At 37.8% G+C, this 16,543-nt stretch overlaps 1 protein-coding gene across 1 annotated transcript in view; it reads left to right on the top strand.

Annotated features, from left to right (window-relative positions):
• Positions 1 to 2,840, top strand: part of LOC150107758 (Parkinson disease protein 7 homolog) — a 66,785-nt gene extending 63,945 nt beyond the window's left edge. Inside the window, exon 5 of the mRNA XM_090392036.1 lies at positions 2,526 to 2,840. Coding sequence (XP_090248162.1) covers positions 2,526 to 2,686 — 161 coding nt within the window. The 3' untranslated portion in view covers positions 2,687 to 2,840. The remainder of the gene's footprint in view (positions 1 to 2,525) is intronic.
• The last annotated feature ends 13,703 nt before the right edge of the window (positions 2,841 to 16,543 follow it).

Genomic DNA, 16,543 nt, shown 5'->3' with positions numbered 1-16,543 from the left:
GCTCTAGTTCCATGGCAAAAAAAACAGGGGTCTTGTTTAACTGGGCTTCGCCCCAGCATGAAATTCTGTCATGTTGTATCATCATTTTATATTTTGGTGTAAGCCAATAAGAATACAATTTGGTCGTCTAAATCCCTAATTTTTTCCAACCCATCCTCATTCGTTCAGTATCCAGGTAGATAATTAGGTAGATACCTAACAGGGTGCACTACGAGGAGTGGACATTAGATTGGGAACCCTGGTCGTTTCTCCACATTCCTTTAAAGGCTATATGGAGGTCTTCTCTCGGTTATACAGCTTTGACCGTTCAGCATCCCTAAGTTCTTTAAGTGACCCTTGACCCTTAAGTTCCTCTCAGTTTCAGTACCAGTTTGTCTTCTAGGATTCTATCAGATACCTTGAAAATCCTGAAAAACTACTGTATATGCATCTCCTCTGTCTGCTTCTGTTGCTACATCATTATCATAACCAATCACTTCAACACCTTCACCTATTCCTGAATACCCATTTATACACCAGTACTATCTTTAACTCCTCAGGGAATCTCCCTTTTGCAAGATTCATTGAATAACCAACTTAGCAGCATTATAGTTCCTTTGTACATTTCTTTAATACACAAACAATGTCCTATCAGTGCAATAAATTATTAACATTATGCTCATTTGATTTCTCAGATGCTTTTGGTGTATCATTTGTCAATCAGCATTAACTATAGAAATGCATGCATAGCTCCTTTCAAATGTTCCCTTAGTCCTGAGCTAAGGTGGAAGGATTAAACTGGACATGTTTGATCTCCTTCCATCTAGACTTCATTCCATGGTATGCCCTAAGCTACCCCTTAGCCTGTCATAATCTCATACTTCGTAGTTCCACCTATCCCATCTTTACACTAGAGCATGTGCCTGCCTAGGCATCTCTCATGTCAAAGCTACATGATGGTCATTCATATATATCCTAATTACTTTTTAACTGTATGCTATACATCCTCAAAGCAGTTGTCATCATTGTCTACTTGGATTTCTACTGTGATAGGATGCAATTCTTCTACTTTTATTAACAGTACTCCTCTAAGTTCCTCTCTTTTTAGTCCTTACTGAAAATGCTAACCTTATTCTAATAATATTCTAATTTCTGTAAACTCATCCTAATCTGTTAGCCAAGTCTCAACATGTCCGATTTATAATTTCAACACCTGCTAATATATAAAAGATCCGATAATGTTGGAGTTTTGACAAGTAACAGACTGATTTGGAAGAAAATTGTAGATAAGAAGTTAGTAATGATGTAAATTTTTCATGTAGTACTATCATATCCTGTACACCCCTTGAGGGTACATGTCAGGAATTTGATGATGATGATGAAGTGACATTTATTTATTCTTATGGCAAAAGGAATACAAAGCAGCTACAGGTCAATGTCCAGTCCAGAAAGCCAATTCAGGACCTCATCTGTCACCTCGTAGATATCCTGGAGCCCATTGCCATGAAAATGCTTCTCTTCTGGAAACTTGTTAAGGACTTGCAAATTAGGAACAGAGAGATCATTATTTTAGTTGACATTTAGAGTCACTGATATTTGAATGGTGATTTTTCCTCAACATTGCAGTGCTGTCATTTGCATAAGACAGAACAATGAAGTGAATGAAATCTATAATATCTTCAGTTGATTGGTTTGGAGAAATGTACATGACCATGTTGAGAGCAGTTTGTAAGACAAAAGGCATTCAGCAGCACAAATATTTCCTACTGTAGCTGATTTTGCAGCCTTCATTTTACAGACATTTAACCGAGCCTTAAGCTTTTCCTTTTAGCACGGGTTTATGCCATGCTAATCATTTCATGCTGAAGCAGTACCAGGCAGTAATTGTACTTACTGTGGGGAAATGACATAGTTACTTCCATCATCTGATTTTGTGATACACATGTTACAAGTTTACTCTGTGCCAACAATGAGGAAAGAAATGTTTCAAATGAAAAATGTTAAATACATTAGAACATGTGATACTAACCTGCTATAGGAGGTTTACAATCTTTTATAAGCAGAAGTTGCATTAACTTGATCTAACCATAATATAATCAACTTTATTGCAGAGTCCATTTATTATTAAGAGATGCCTCTAGGGAGTGAGGGAGGTATCGAGGAAGGCAATACTATCTGCACGAGCTGTCATACCTGTTCAATTCCGTTTACATTACTTGCAAACACCACATCCAATGACAGTTCATTCCAATCACACTCAACTGAGAGAAAAATTAGACCTAACCCCTCCTCTCTCTCTCTCTCTCTCTCCAGCAGCTTATGTTTTCCTTCATGCAAACAACACAAATTTCTTACTGTTATTTAGAAATAACAGTAAGAAAATTATAAATAGTGTTATATAAAAATTATAAAATTATAAACTGAAAAACTTTGTAGAGAAATGGTATTTTATGTTAGTGGAAAATATACTATATCATCACTCTGAACAAAAATTACTCACTAATATTGATGATTTAATGATTTTTTTTTTTTATGTTCATAACTAGGTCATTATACATATTGTGAAGATCGTGTAGTTGTAGATGGTCAGTTGATAACAAGCCGAGGACCAGGTACAGCTTTTGAGTTTGCCTTAGCCATCATTCAGCATCTAGTAGGAAAAGATAAAGCTGAAGCTCTTATTGCACCTATGTTAGTGAAAGTCTAAGTGCATGTATATATTACAATTTTATTTCTTGTAGATTTTTTTTTGCTGGTGAAAATTATTTTGGAATAAACAGATGTGCTCTCTCCCTATCATTTCTGATAAATAAAAATCTTTTGTAGCATGAATAAAATTTGGAAGCATTGTTTCTGCTTTACTTGATAAATTAGGTTTTCTTATAAAGTTTGAGCTAGGTTTCATATTAATTTTTTTAGGCATCCAACCCAAGAAAGGTTAACCATGTCGCCGTCAATATGGATCAAATACATACTCCTCTACACTTCGTATCCATCACATATTTCAATGTAATATCAATGGTATTACAATTTTAATATGCACTTCTGCATCCATGGTAACTTGGATGTATATATACGTCCTGGCCGGTTGGGTGGTTAATCCTAAAGTATATCAGTATTATGACTGTGGTAAGGATTAGATAATATAGAAACTGATTATTAATTTAATTTGTAGATACTAATTTGCTGTACATGCAAATTATATAATGGCAGCATAAAACACTTATCTTTTGTGATGAGTATTATCACATCATGAACATAAAAAAAACTGATCTTTCAATCCTCAGTGCAAACTGATCTTCCAATCCTGAGTGCAGAACCAAAGTCATTAATGATGTCAGGTGAGAATATCCTTAGGGTAGCTGAACAATTATGTTCATCAGTGTAGCTTTATAGCCATTCTGGAAAGTGACCCTTCCCATAATGTTTTTGAATTATGCAATGCTGTGGCAATTGATGTGAAGTCAACAGCCTCTCCATACAACTTTCTATACAAATGTAATTTCTTGTCATGATGACATATGGACCATAAATTCAGAACATACTATAACCGTGAAATTAAAACTGTCTATAAATATTTTTAATCATATTGATTCTTACATTCTTGATTCAAATCATTTAAATTTATAAGTAGGATCGAATTTTGTCATTCTCTAGATATGAAGTAATTCTAGCTTTCCTTTTTCTCACTTCTCTTTTAGCTTTGACTTTCTTTCTGTTTAATTTAATGTGATCTTTGATTGATCTGGTTGTTAAATACTTCTTGAAAGTGTTTAGTTTGTCTTTAATAATCCTAGAAATATCGTCATCCCATTCTAAGACCTTTTACAGCTCCATTTCTTCTTTTTGCCTAAACTTTCAAATGCCACTTTTTTTTAATAACTCGCAAAGGTTTAACCATTTTTCAATTGATTTGTTGATTTGTATATCTCCTGTTAATTCTAATGTGTTGTAAAAACCACTTTTTACTGGGGGTCTTTTAAGAGACTAACTTTTAAGCAGCAACTGCTTTCATTATTCTCACTCATTGTGGAGGAAACTGAAGTGGTGAGACTTATAGAAAGTGGTCAATTTCCAATTCAGAGCTTCTAAAAATACTTGAAAATAAATTTTGCTTGTTTGTAATTTACTGTGATATAGTCTTATTGATCTGTGTCCTATTGCCAGCCATGTGTATTTATGACAATTTTTGTGTAGGAAAAATGTTTTTAACTTTATTATAAACGACATAATCAATTAGCTTTTCTCATTTCTATTAACTGTTTGCTCTCGTATGTATTAATGAGTAAAATTAATTTTACTGTTGGTAATTCTAGCATTTGCCTCTCTTCAATTAGATATTCATTTATTTACTATGTTCATTATTTGCTGGAAGGAATAAATGCTTTACTTTCTTTATCTTCCACTAGTACAGATGCTCTCGTAATTTAATCTGGATTTGCATTATCCTTTCATTTCAATTTTTTTTTTTTTTAATGTACCTTCAATGTTACTTCTGCCTTTTGTGCTCTTACTGTAAAATTATAATGATTAGATCTGAGCCTCTAAACTTTTTCTTGGTCTCAGATATTACTGCAATTTTTGTTCTTTTTTATTTAAGAGCTTATCTTGTTTCTTTGTGGCCTGTGCCTCAGATATTCCAGGTAACAATGTTAGTTTGTTTCCATTTCATGGCCTTATTTTGTAACCTTATTCATATCCTTGTCAACTTTTAAATCTGTCCATTTTGTTTCCTTTTGAAATGTGAAAGTGGTTGAAATATCCTACCATTGCTATCTGAGAAGAAAGTCCAATGATGGAAATATTATCCTATAATATATTATTATTATTACGGGCAACTCCAGGGCGTCCTTAGACTCATCGAGGGAGGCCCCAAATCATGTTCATTGCAACTATTCGACATTCATATACAGTATCTATCATACCTCACCTTAAACTCATTCACTGGCACAGCATCCACCACAGACTCTGGCAGCCCATTCCACTCACTCACCACTCTAAAAGTAAAGAACCCAGCTCTAACACCCTTACTAACCACACTTTTGCCCAGTTTCCATGGAAGTCCCCTAGTCCTCCCACAACCAGCCCTGTTCTCAAAAATATCTTCCGAATTAATTTTATAGAAACCCTTCAGTAATTTGAATGTCTCAATCATATCTCCCTTCCTCTGCCTATCAATCAATTTTTTTGCAACCCACAAATCCTCAACCTGTTCTCATAATATAGAGCATATATCTTCTAACTTTCTCACCTCTTCAATGCAAGGTAAAAATGTGGTCTTTGCCATACTTGTACTCTTATTTCATACATTATTATTATCATATGACACCTACTCTACAATTCTGTCTACTCTACAGTTCATTCTGACAGCACCTATACCAACACCCTCTACCGCCCACCACTAGTATTTCTGCAGATAATTGCAAAAATGCCCGTAGTGGGATTCGAACCTGCAACATTTTGGCTGGAGAGCGGATACACTAACCACTTGGCCAACCAGGCTGGCAAATACATAGATTAATTTTTCCCATTCAATTTCTCTTAACACTTTCTCAGGCAGCTTGCCTGGGACATTAAGTAAAGAAATTCCTATATATAATTAACACATTTAATTTTATTTCCCCCTTTTTTTGGTACAGGATATCTTAGGATTCAGCACTGTGACTTGGCCTTCTAGATTATGCAATGTTAGGCAGTACAAAACTTTTATACCACTTTTTCAACATTTCCAATTGAATGTATCATTTGCTTTTCCACATTGTGGAGTAATATGTACTCCTGATGGTATTTCTGAATTTATCTCATAATTTTCTGCAATTACTCCAGACATCCAGAATATCCTTATCTTCAGTTTTTATATATCACCTTTGTGATTTTTAATTGTCCTTTCTCCATCTTTAAGCGTTCTTAGTAGCCTCCAAAACATTTTGCCAACTAATTGATTTTTTGAAAATTTCCATTCCCTTTGTTTCGCTTCCTTGACAAATAATTCAACTTTCCTACATTTTTTCTCAATTTTATAAGAACAAATGACACTCATCAGGAACTTTTTGATTTTTACTTTTCATAAACTTAACAACCTGTGTTAACCACTAAACTATTGATTTTCTGTCTTTGACAACTTTATCACATTCTTCTGTGGTTCAATATTTTTCAAATTTTGACTGTCTAAATTTGGGTGTTTCATCATGAAAAACAGTTTGGGTTGTTTAGCATCAAAGCAAAATAACTGGGAGAAGACTTCCACATCACCTTTAAGAAATGAGTAGAACTGACTGGCAGTTATGACAGTGTTCAATCTTCAGTCATATGTATGACCCATTAGGAGGTATCGACTGGATTCTGAATGGATGGGCTGGAAATTTGGGACAGCTGACCAAATTGTATTTTCTGTTGGCTTAACCTGAATTGCATACTAAACTTGGAAAGAAATAGTGTAAGGAACAAACAGCCATACCTTAAGATGTAGGACTACGTTTCACTGCAATGATTGCAGCAATCCTACAGGCCATGGTTTCCACAAGTGTGTACGATAGTGATCAATGGAAATTTTAAACTATTCTCCTGTAAGAAGAATGTGAGTTCATTGAATGTTGTGGGATTGACGTCCCTTGACCTCACCTGATTTCAGTCAATCCCACAGATGTTCAATAGGGTTGAGATCAGGGTTCTGTGAAGGCCAATTGAGTGTGGTGATGTTTACGTCCACAAAGTTAGAGCAGTAACCTTATAAATAGTTGGCTTGTTGAAAGAAACAGTCAGTTCCATAGAAGCACAAAAAGTAGGAAGCATTTCGTTGTGCAGGATGTTCAGATACCTCTTGGAGTTCAATGTTTGTGACATTACAGGGGTCAAAGGCCAAACCAGGAAAAACTGAACCATACCATGACATTGCTACCTCTGAATTTCATAGTTTCTCAGTCTCAAAAAAGTTAGGTAGGGCTGAAACGGCCTCGTTTACTCCTAGCTGATTTTTTTTTTTTTTTACATGCCTTTAGAAAGTGCGTGATTCTGATTTGAGAACCGAATACATGGCAATATCTGTAGAAAATTCATGTAGTAGCAACTGAATATCTGATAAAGAAATTTAGTGAGAGAGATGGTTATTAGTCAAGCAAATTTCTGTATAAGTGTAAGGAATTTTCTCAGGAGCCAACCCCATATCTGAGAACAGAGTTCCTGGATCGATGAATTTATGACCGGTTTACAGTAGTTCAATGGCAAATGTCTGAAAAAGATATGATAGATATTTTTGAGATTGGTGACGAAAAACTGGCGTTTCCAAAAGAGAGAAAGACCCTATACGTAAGAGCCGAAGATTAACAAATACACAAAGCAGCTGAAGAAAGGCAAAAAAATTCCTCTAATGGCATGGGTGACCAGAATAGAATCTAAACGATCTTTCTTCGGATAGCCTAGAGCTATGCCATTTTCAATGTGATACACAGTAGAGTAGAAAAATGAATATATAACGGAAGGCTTAAATTTTATTTACATAAAGTTTTCTCCCAAGTATCAAGAAAATCTTCAGAATAAATTCAAAAACGAAACAAAGCACAAGAAACAATTGAAGAATCAATAATGCAAACGTGTCAGTCACACAAACATAAAGCAGTCTGCAAGATCAAAAGAGTTGTAAAGTATTAACGAGTTTCCCCCCTTTAAACTCCCCTCCTCTAACGATTTATTTTCAATGAGAGTATGCGAGTTCTTTTAGTTATAACTCCATCTTTTAGTCTCACGTAGAATAGAATTGGCATGTCGGGCAAGTTCAGATTTATTTGGATTGTGAAATTTATTATAGTCTAAAATGTTTCTCATGATGAACAGCCACAGATCTTGCCATTCGGGCCGAAGTATGTTAGACCACAAGTGAAGGAAATTTGATAAGATGCCAGCATAGGCCAAAGAGGAGGACAGCCCTCTGCAGAGCCAAGAAAGAAATAAAATATGTTCATCAGGAGAGAGGCCATTTTGATACCAATGCTCCTACTCTTTCGGATATACCTTCGACATGGGATGGTGACACACTTAACGACTTTTTCGAACTGGCGTTAGGAAATTCCATAACTGTTAATGACCTTGTTGAAAAATGATTCAGCGAAGCCATTAGATAAGAATATGGTTTGATAAATAGCTTGTGTTAGTAATCCATCAGCAGAGTACAGGGAATGTGTCCAATGGATGTTTTAATTGCTGCCAATTGACAAGGTGGTTTGACAGAGCAGAATTAAAGTCTGGTGTAGAGTTTCTTTGAAAAGATGGAAAGCTGAAGTCTCCTATCTGGCTGAGGAACAATAAAAAGATCTGGAAAGGAAATATAGTCGTCATTTACACTTTTTTTTAGAGTGAACGGTGTATGAAGATGAAAGCGCTAATCTTTTAAAGAAACTCCTAAAGTTTATATCGGGAGCCTAACCATACTGCAAAAAAAAACATCTATATGTCTTATCATCATGCTTTAGGTCTAAATTTAATTATGGAGAAGTCGTTGTTCAAACCGCTATGGTATCAGAAAGAGAACTGCCCTTTGTTTGCTAGTAAAAATTTGTTCTGCCATATGATATACATACCCTGAGTTGAGGACAAAATCAAAGTGACAAAAAATATCTGCACAAAATTCTTGTCACATTAACTGTAGTGTAATGTTTCATTTAACATAATGTTAAGAGGCACACAATAGCAAAACAAATTAATTGATCATTTGGGATAAAATGAAGATCCAAGATTTTTTTCTATAAAGTGGAGACTTCTTGATAAAGGACATATTTATCTGAGGAGATCAATAAATTCGAGGGCAGAGAGATGCTTTGAAACTTTGTATGAGAATGAAACGATGTAATATCTGCTTCATATATTTTTGTGGAGACCATACAATCCAGGCTGGTGACAATGGTAGGTTTAGACTTCATTTTGCTTTCACCATTCCAACTGGAATTGCTATTAGCGTTTGTTTAGTCTATTTAATTGAAATAGACAATATGTGAACAGTTAGTCACTCAGCATTAAAATATAGTGCTAAGTCGTCCTAAGAAAGACGTTCAAGTTCGATTCTAGTCGCCAACTGACCCATTCTTCGAACGGTTCCCGAGTCAGTCGAACTCAGGCACAGGTAAGTGGGATTTTTCTCCCGTAAACTGAAGAAATTCCACCATAGAACCTACACAATTTATTCAATGAATATACGTATTGTGTTAGGGTTATAGACCACGAAATGGTCTATAACCCTAACACACTGTCTGCTTTCTCCACCTGATGCCATTCAAAATTAGTCTTGTTGTACTGGCCATCTCTGATTGACTACGATGGCGACTGACAACCCCCCCCCTCAGTCTCCAAAAGTTAGATAGGGTTAAATGGCCTTGCCTTCTCCCTATGGCGAAATAAAAATGCTTCAACGGATTTCTAGTATCGTTTCCCATCTTGAACGACTATTACTTTTCTCTTATGGGCTTTCGTGAGCATAAACGTGTTATTCTCTTTAAGGTCAGCATTGTTTTGAATTCTGGAGGAGACAAACGGAGGTTTCAATAGAATGAATACCCGATACCTGTTTCTGAAAGAATAGTAAGTTAACTTTTATCTATCGGAAATAATCAATAAATCGAAAACTGTCTTAAGGGTAATAGCAAACTTCAGATCTTTGGCTGAAGATGTCAGACAGAAGTATTCACAATATTTTTTTTATTAGGATTCTCATATTAAAAAAAAAACCAAAAAAAAACCGAGGAGACTCAGTTAACTAGAATACTAATTTGAGTATCAGCTTATCTCATAAAGCAATAAAAATTCTGTTACTAAGACTAGGTGGATATGTAAAATTGATAACCTTCTGTAAGAAAATATGATGGGCTCTGGACGACCCATAAGTTTTCTTACTTTTACAGCAAGTAGGGTTTATCTGGGTTGTTTGGGGTATAGAATTACAGTTGAGATTCTGAGGCAAGCACATAATGTGTAATGTGTATTCTTCTGGTCAGTTTTCCTGCTTTGCAGGATGAAAAACCCTGTTGCTTCCATATGAGACTACCTAATTTTCTCAGTGTGAAAAACACCTTACTATGTGTCGGTTGTGGTTAAAGTGTTGGAGAGGCTAGTGAGAACCAGGATCCAGAATTGAGTTGACAGCAATGGTATTATTTTTGATGGACAGCATGGATATGCTAAAGGAAGGCCATGTTTTGGTAATCTTACTTATTACAATAAGGTAAAAGCTTCGTTGGACAAAGGAGGTGGATATACAGTAGTATACGTAGATTTTGCAAAGGCTTTTGATAGTTTACTGAATGATAAGTTGATAGTCAAACAGAGTGGGTGGGATTGTATATTAGACTAGTGCATTGTATTGGAGACTGGCTATCTGATAGGTATCAGCAAGTTGTGTATCAGAGAGCAATATCCCGAAAGGGAAGTCACTAGTGGTGCCTCAGAAGTCTGTTTTAGGACCATTGCTGATAACCTGTATGCTAATGATATTCGGGAAGATTTGGATGGGGATATTCAGTTGTTTGCAGATGATGTGGAGTTGAGACTAACTATGAGGAATAGAGCAGTGTGGCCTTACAAGAAGGCTTGAATAGATTGAGTGAATGGACAAAAGAATGGGGATGACAGTTCATTGTTGCAAAACGTAAGGTTTTAAAATTTTGGAAACAAAGATGGGATGTAGAATTTATGCTCGGTGGAGGATATATTAAAGCAGGAAGAAATAAAAGAACTTGGGGTGATGGTGGATAAGGATCTGAAATTTAGCGGACGCATTGCCAAAATTGTGAGGAGAACACGATGAATTCTGGGAATGATGTGGAGGAAACTGACTTCTAGAAGTAAGGAGATTCTTGTTCCATAGTATAAAACTCTGATTAGGCCGCACATGGACTACTGTGCACATATTTGGTCACCTGGTTTTCAAACAGACAAAGAGATGTTGAAAGGTTCCAGAGGTGACTGACTGAGGTAGTTTGTGATCTCTGGAATATTAAATATGCGGAAAGGTTGAGAAGATGCAATTTACAAAGTCTAGTGGATAGGAGGAAGAGGTGTGATATGACAGAGACGTATAAGTTAGTAGGGAGTTGTTAAAGGATCAATGTTGAAGAGGTTTTTCATGAAATGGTGGGAGATCAAGGGAGAACCAGAGGCCATCCCTGGAAGCTGTATATAAGGTGGGTGTGAACAAGAGAGTGAGAAACAGGTTTTTTGTATGCAGAGTTGTGAATGACTGGAATGCCTTACCTGAGAGTGTGGTGTCTGCAGAGAATTTGAATGTTTTTAAGGCACAGTATGATAAGCTGTGTGTATGACAAAGGGACCTCCTAAATGAGTCTTTGACTGCATGGGATCTTAAGGTAATAATAATAATAAACAATGTAATTTTTCAGTCATACAAGAATAGAGCAGCACAGTCCAAAGTGCTGTGAAGTCCTAATGACGCTTTCATGTGCATTTAATAAAAGAAAAATTAACTAAGGAAATTATATGCATGAAGAAAAACAATTTTCCATAAGATAACTTAAACCCATCGTATCTATTCAGATTAAGACAATGCGTCAAGATTTTATAAGCTTCTTTATACAATCTATTAGAAAATGACTTATGTAGGACTGCTAATTCTTTTATTTTATTTTATTTTTTTTTGAAAGAAATATCACGCTCATGAAGTCCAAGATATACAGTTCATATAATTTAATAGCCCAGATGACTTCAAAATTAACAGCTACAGATTAGAAAATTTGGTCGAAATATGATAGACCACAGACACAGGGTATTTGAAAGATATTAGGATTGGCTAAAGAAAATCCTGAAGTTTGTCCTTTGAAGACCCTAGAAAGGCGGTATTTAGTTTCTTATTATGTGAAATTCCTTCCTAGATCTCTTTTCTTTGTAAGCAAGATGGGAGTGTTTAGTTATCTGAATTTAGAAGGAAAACCTACATCAGTCTTCATATCCATACGCTTTCACAAAACTATCCTTGTCAAAACTTTGTAACTATTAAAGCTCCTATCTATTTGCTTGCACTCTGTGATGTATAGGTTCATTACTAACACAAGAAATGTGTTTCATCAAAACCACTAATGGCTTCACTGAGTTATTTGTTCATCATAGGTTCATTACTAACACAAGAAATGTGTTTCATCAAAACCACTAATGGCTTCACTGAGTTATTTGTTCATCAGTGCCGGCTCTAGGGAGTTCTGGCGCTCCGATGCAAATTTAAGTTGAGTCCCCTTCACTTTTTTTAAAAACATAGTTAAAATTTAAAGGTTAAAAACTCAAAACACATATATTCTTATGTAAAACTGTACACTGAAAAATACATACATTAACAACACAGCAAAAATCGCCAAACATACAAAAACCCACATAGACTAGAATTACAGATACATTGCCGATTACCGGCTATGAACCATTATAACTAGAAATGTACAAACTAGAAAAATTGCACATTGACAAGAATAATTTAATTTTTAATGGAAAAAGAAATGCATGAAAAAATTAAATTATTTAAAAGTTTACTTTTTTTGATATCCTCAGGGGCTCACTTTAGTGAGTACGGGTGTGGCAAACCCGAGGTACCTGATGCTGGACCATGCCTTACTTCATGTAATATACATCTGTTATATTATCTGTAGACTGGTCCCTCCTCTTCCTCCCTTGATTCTTTCTTTCTTCGCTTCTTGCTCCTTCCCCCGAATGCTATTAGAGTATTCGAGGGGAATCTTTCCTATTTTTCTACATCATTCCGTCTTGTGCTAACAGGACATTATCAAACACTGTAACATGATCAGGCCATCAAAAAATGTTCATACCGCATCGTCCATCGCGCGGGTTACCAAGGGACGCGTTCGGGTTTTAGGCAGAGGGACCCGTTCGAAAAATATGTTACAGTCTACCTTAGACACCACTCCTCAGCACTCTGCTAGAGGAAACTTCATCAATGGGCCCGCTACCCGTTTGGAGAGGTGTTTAGGGGCAGCGCAAAGAAATGGTTCTGCAAAAGGACGGAAATGGCAACGACAACGGCACCAGACTATGGCTTTAGGCAACTGGAACATCTCTCTGACAGGGAAGGAGTTGGAACTGGTTGAGGAAGCCCAAGCGCTACCGGCTAGACTTAGTCGGGCTTTCTTCAACCAAGAGGAGAGGCTCTGGAACTGTCGATCTGGATAAGGGGTGGAAGCTCTACTACTCTGGTGTGAGCCCGACAATGTCTGCTCAGGCGGGTGTGGGGATACTCACAAGCCCCCAGTTGTCAGACTGTGTTGCTGAGTGGATTCCATTGGGGGATGTGTATTAAGGCTTCAGATGAAAAACCATGATTTGGCTGTGGTGCAAGCCTATGCACCTAATCTGGAGTCAGAATACTCTGCCTTCCTAGAGGAAGTGGATGCTGCTTTTGACAGGGTGGCAGACATGGAATCAGTCCTGCTAATGGGTGACTTCAATGCACATGTTGGAACAGATGACCAGACATGGAGGGGTGTGGTTAGGAGGAACGGGGCCCCTGACCTTAACGCGAATGGGTTGAAATTATTGGACTTCTGCTGTACTAATAGCTTGTCCATAATGAATACCTTCTTCCAGCACCGAGAAGTCCATAAGTATACCTGGTACAGGGATACACTAGAACAAATGTCTCTGATTGACTTCTTTATGGTCTCAGCAGACCACTTTTCTTCAGTGTTGGACGTTCGTGTGAGAAGAGGGGCAGAATTGTCAACTGACTACCAACTTGTTGTGTTCACTCTACGGCTTCAGAAACCAGATGCTACCATCAACGCTGGTAGGCCTAAGCAGCTATACCACGTGAAATGGGAGACATTGGAAAATTAGGCTGTGAGGAAGAATTTTGCAGATGACATTTCCTCCAGGTTCAAAGAGATTCCCAAACATACTGCAGATGTTGAGGAGGAATGGAAGCTGTTCAGAACAGCTGTCACTGCCTCTACACTCTCATGGTGTGGCAGAAAGCGGCTCGGCGTGGCAACGGGCAGTGAGAAAAGGACACCTTGGTGGAACCAAGAAGTCCAAAAAACTGTCCGGGCAAAAAAGGAGTCCTACCTAACATGGCTTAGAGTCAGGTCACATGAGATGCGTTTGCAGTATGCTGAGGCACGAAAAGCTGCTGGTAAGGCAGTAAAGACAGCAAAGCAGAAGTCTTGGGAATCCTTTGGAGAAAGTTAGAATCATCCTATGCAAATGCAAACAAAATATTCTGGCAGACCATCCGCCACCTTCGAGGGAGGAAATCGTGCACAGCAAGGGTAATTAAAGCCTCTGATGGTACACTTTTAACAACCGAGAAGGATATCCTCCACAGATGGAGGGAATACTTTGAGAGCCTTCTTAACCCAGGTGGCCCAGCAGTTGTGGACATCCAAGAGGTGCAGATCGGGGCAATGACTAGTACAGCAGGAGAGGTCCATTTAGCAATAAAATCGCTAAAATCGGGCAAGGCTGCTGGCGATGATGAAATTCGGCCCGAAATGCTAAAAGCCTTAAATCGAAACGGTGTTCTCTGGCTGACTCGAGTGTGTCAGGCTGCTTGGATATCTGGGCGAGCACCAAAGCAATGGCAGACAGGCATAATAATACCAGTCTTTAAGAAGGGAGACCAGAAGGATTGCAGTAACTATCGTGGCATCTCTCTGCTCAGCCTACCTGGGAAAGTGTATGCTAAGCTAAGTGCTTGGAAAGACGGTGCAGGAGCATAGTTGAGTCAAAGTTCCAGGAAGAACAATGTGGCTTTCGTTCTGGTAGAAGCACAACTGACCAAATCTTCACTTCAAGGCAAATCTTTGAGAAATCTTGGGAATATGCCAAGAATGTCTACACATGTTTTGTGGACTTGGAGAAGGCATATGACCGGGTTCCTCGGGATAAGCTTTGGCAAGTAGTACAGGAGTATGGAGTGGATGGTCAACTATTAGCTGCCATCAAGTCCCTGTATGAATGGCCACAGTTTTGTGTCAGGGTAAACAGCACAAAGTCTGAACCTTTCACAGTCTCCGTTGGCCTCCGCCAATGGTGTGTTCTCTTACCCCCTCCTTTTCATAATATTTATGGACTGGATTGATAGGCACAGCCGAGGCAGTGAGTGTGTCAGAATTGGAAAATGTAGCATTGGACGTCTGCTTTTTGCCGATGACCTAGTTCTGCTTAGCTCTTCCACAGATGACCTCCAGCAGATCCTGGATAGGTTTGTAGCTGTTTGTGCAGACGCCGGAATGAAGATCAGTGTGGCCAAAACTGAAACATTTGTGGTCTCAAGACAACCATCCCAGTGCACTCTAAATGTAAGTGGAGTCCCAATGAGACAGGTGGAGAAGTTTAAATACCTTGGGTCCATATTCACGAATGATGGAAAATGGGACATAGAGCTAGATACTCGAATTGGCTTAGCAAGCTCAATATTGCGGTAGCTTGGCCGTTCAGTAGTATTGAAGCGGGAGTTAAGCCAGAAGGCAAAGCTGGATGTCTTCAATACAGTCTATGTCCCCATCCTCACCTATGGTCATGAGAGTTGGGTAATGACCAAAAGAATGCGGACACGAATCCAAGCGGCTGAAATGAGGTTCCTTCGAGGGGTTGCGGGGCTGACAAAACTCGACAGAGTCAGAAGCTCTGCAATTCGGGAAACCCTCAATACTCAACCGCTGCTTCTCCGTGTTGAGAGATCAGAGTTACGCTGGTACGGGCACCTGGTCAGAATGCCACAAGAGAGGCTCCCTCAGCAGGCCCTCTTTGCCAAGCCAGAGGGTGGGAGGCCACGTGGAAGGACAAGGACTCGCTGGATAGATTATATTCAAAACCCTGGGTGGACACGTTTGGGAATCCCACCAGAACACCTGAACTTGGTGGCAGAGGATCGTGACCATTGGAAGTTCCTCTTGCAGCTTTTGCCCCCACAACCCATTTAGGAAGAGTGGGCCTTGAAGATGTAGTATGTATGTATGTATTACTTTTTTTGATTTTATGGAAGCAATTCATCCAAAATTTCACTTGTTTCTAGTTTCTCGCAGATATCATCTTCTATTGCGATTGTTGACAGTCCAACCAGACTTTCCTGAGAAATACTAGATCTTAGATATGCTTTTATTTGTTTCAGTCTTGAAAATGATCGTTCGCCACTGCTACTGAAACTGAGTGTCCAAAATATTAGAAGCGAAATTGTTAAATTAATAAAGATGCTTTCCAAATATTTGCAATATTTTCAGTGGAGTTAAGCTGTCACTATCCTGTATGTTGTCTTTTAGAATTTGTATTTCATTATATAATTCGCTGGCACAAGTATCATTTTTTTCACCATCAGTCATCGCAACTTGTAAATCATTACAGTGTTTTCTTAAACTGTCCATATGAGAAATTTTTTTGAAACTGGATAAAAACTGAAATATATTAAAATGACTTGTCAAAGGATCAAACTTTTCAGCCGAAGAATTAATAATAATGTCCGCAATTAGAAGAAAAATCTAACTTTAAAGTTATTTTGCGGATCAACTGGCGCTTATATCAAAGCGAATGAAGAGCGTTAATCCTCGCTTCCCATCTAGTATAATATCTG

This window comes from Typopeltis vanoorti, chromosome 4, assembly GCF_054136105.1.
Source record: "Typopeltis vanoorti isolate ZY-2024b chromosome 4, IOZ_Tvanoo_1.0, whole genome shotgun sequence".
In the NCBI taxonomy this organism is placed as follows: domain Eukaryota; kingdom Metazoa; phylum Arthropoda; class Arachnida; order Uropygi; family Thelyphonidae; genus Typopeltis; species Typopeltis vanoorti.
The sequence above is the reverse complement of the archived record's forward strand: the minus strand, read 5'-3'. Positions and strand labels throughout refer to the sequence as shown.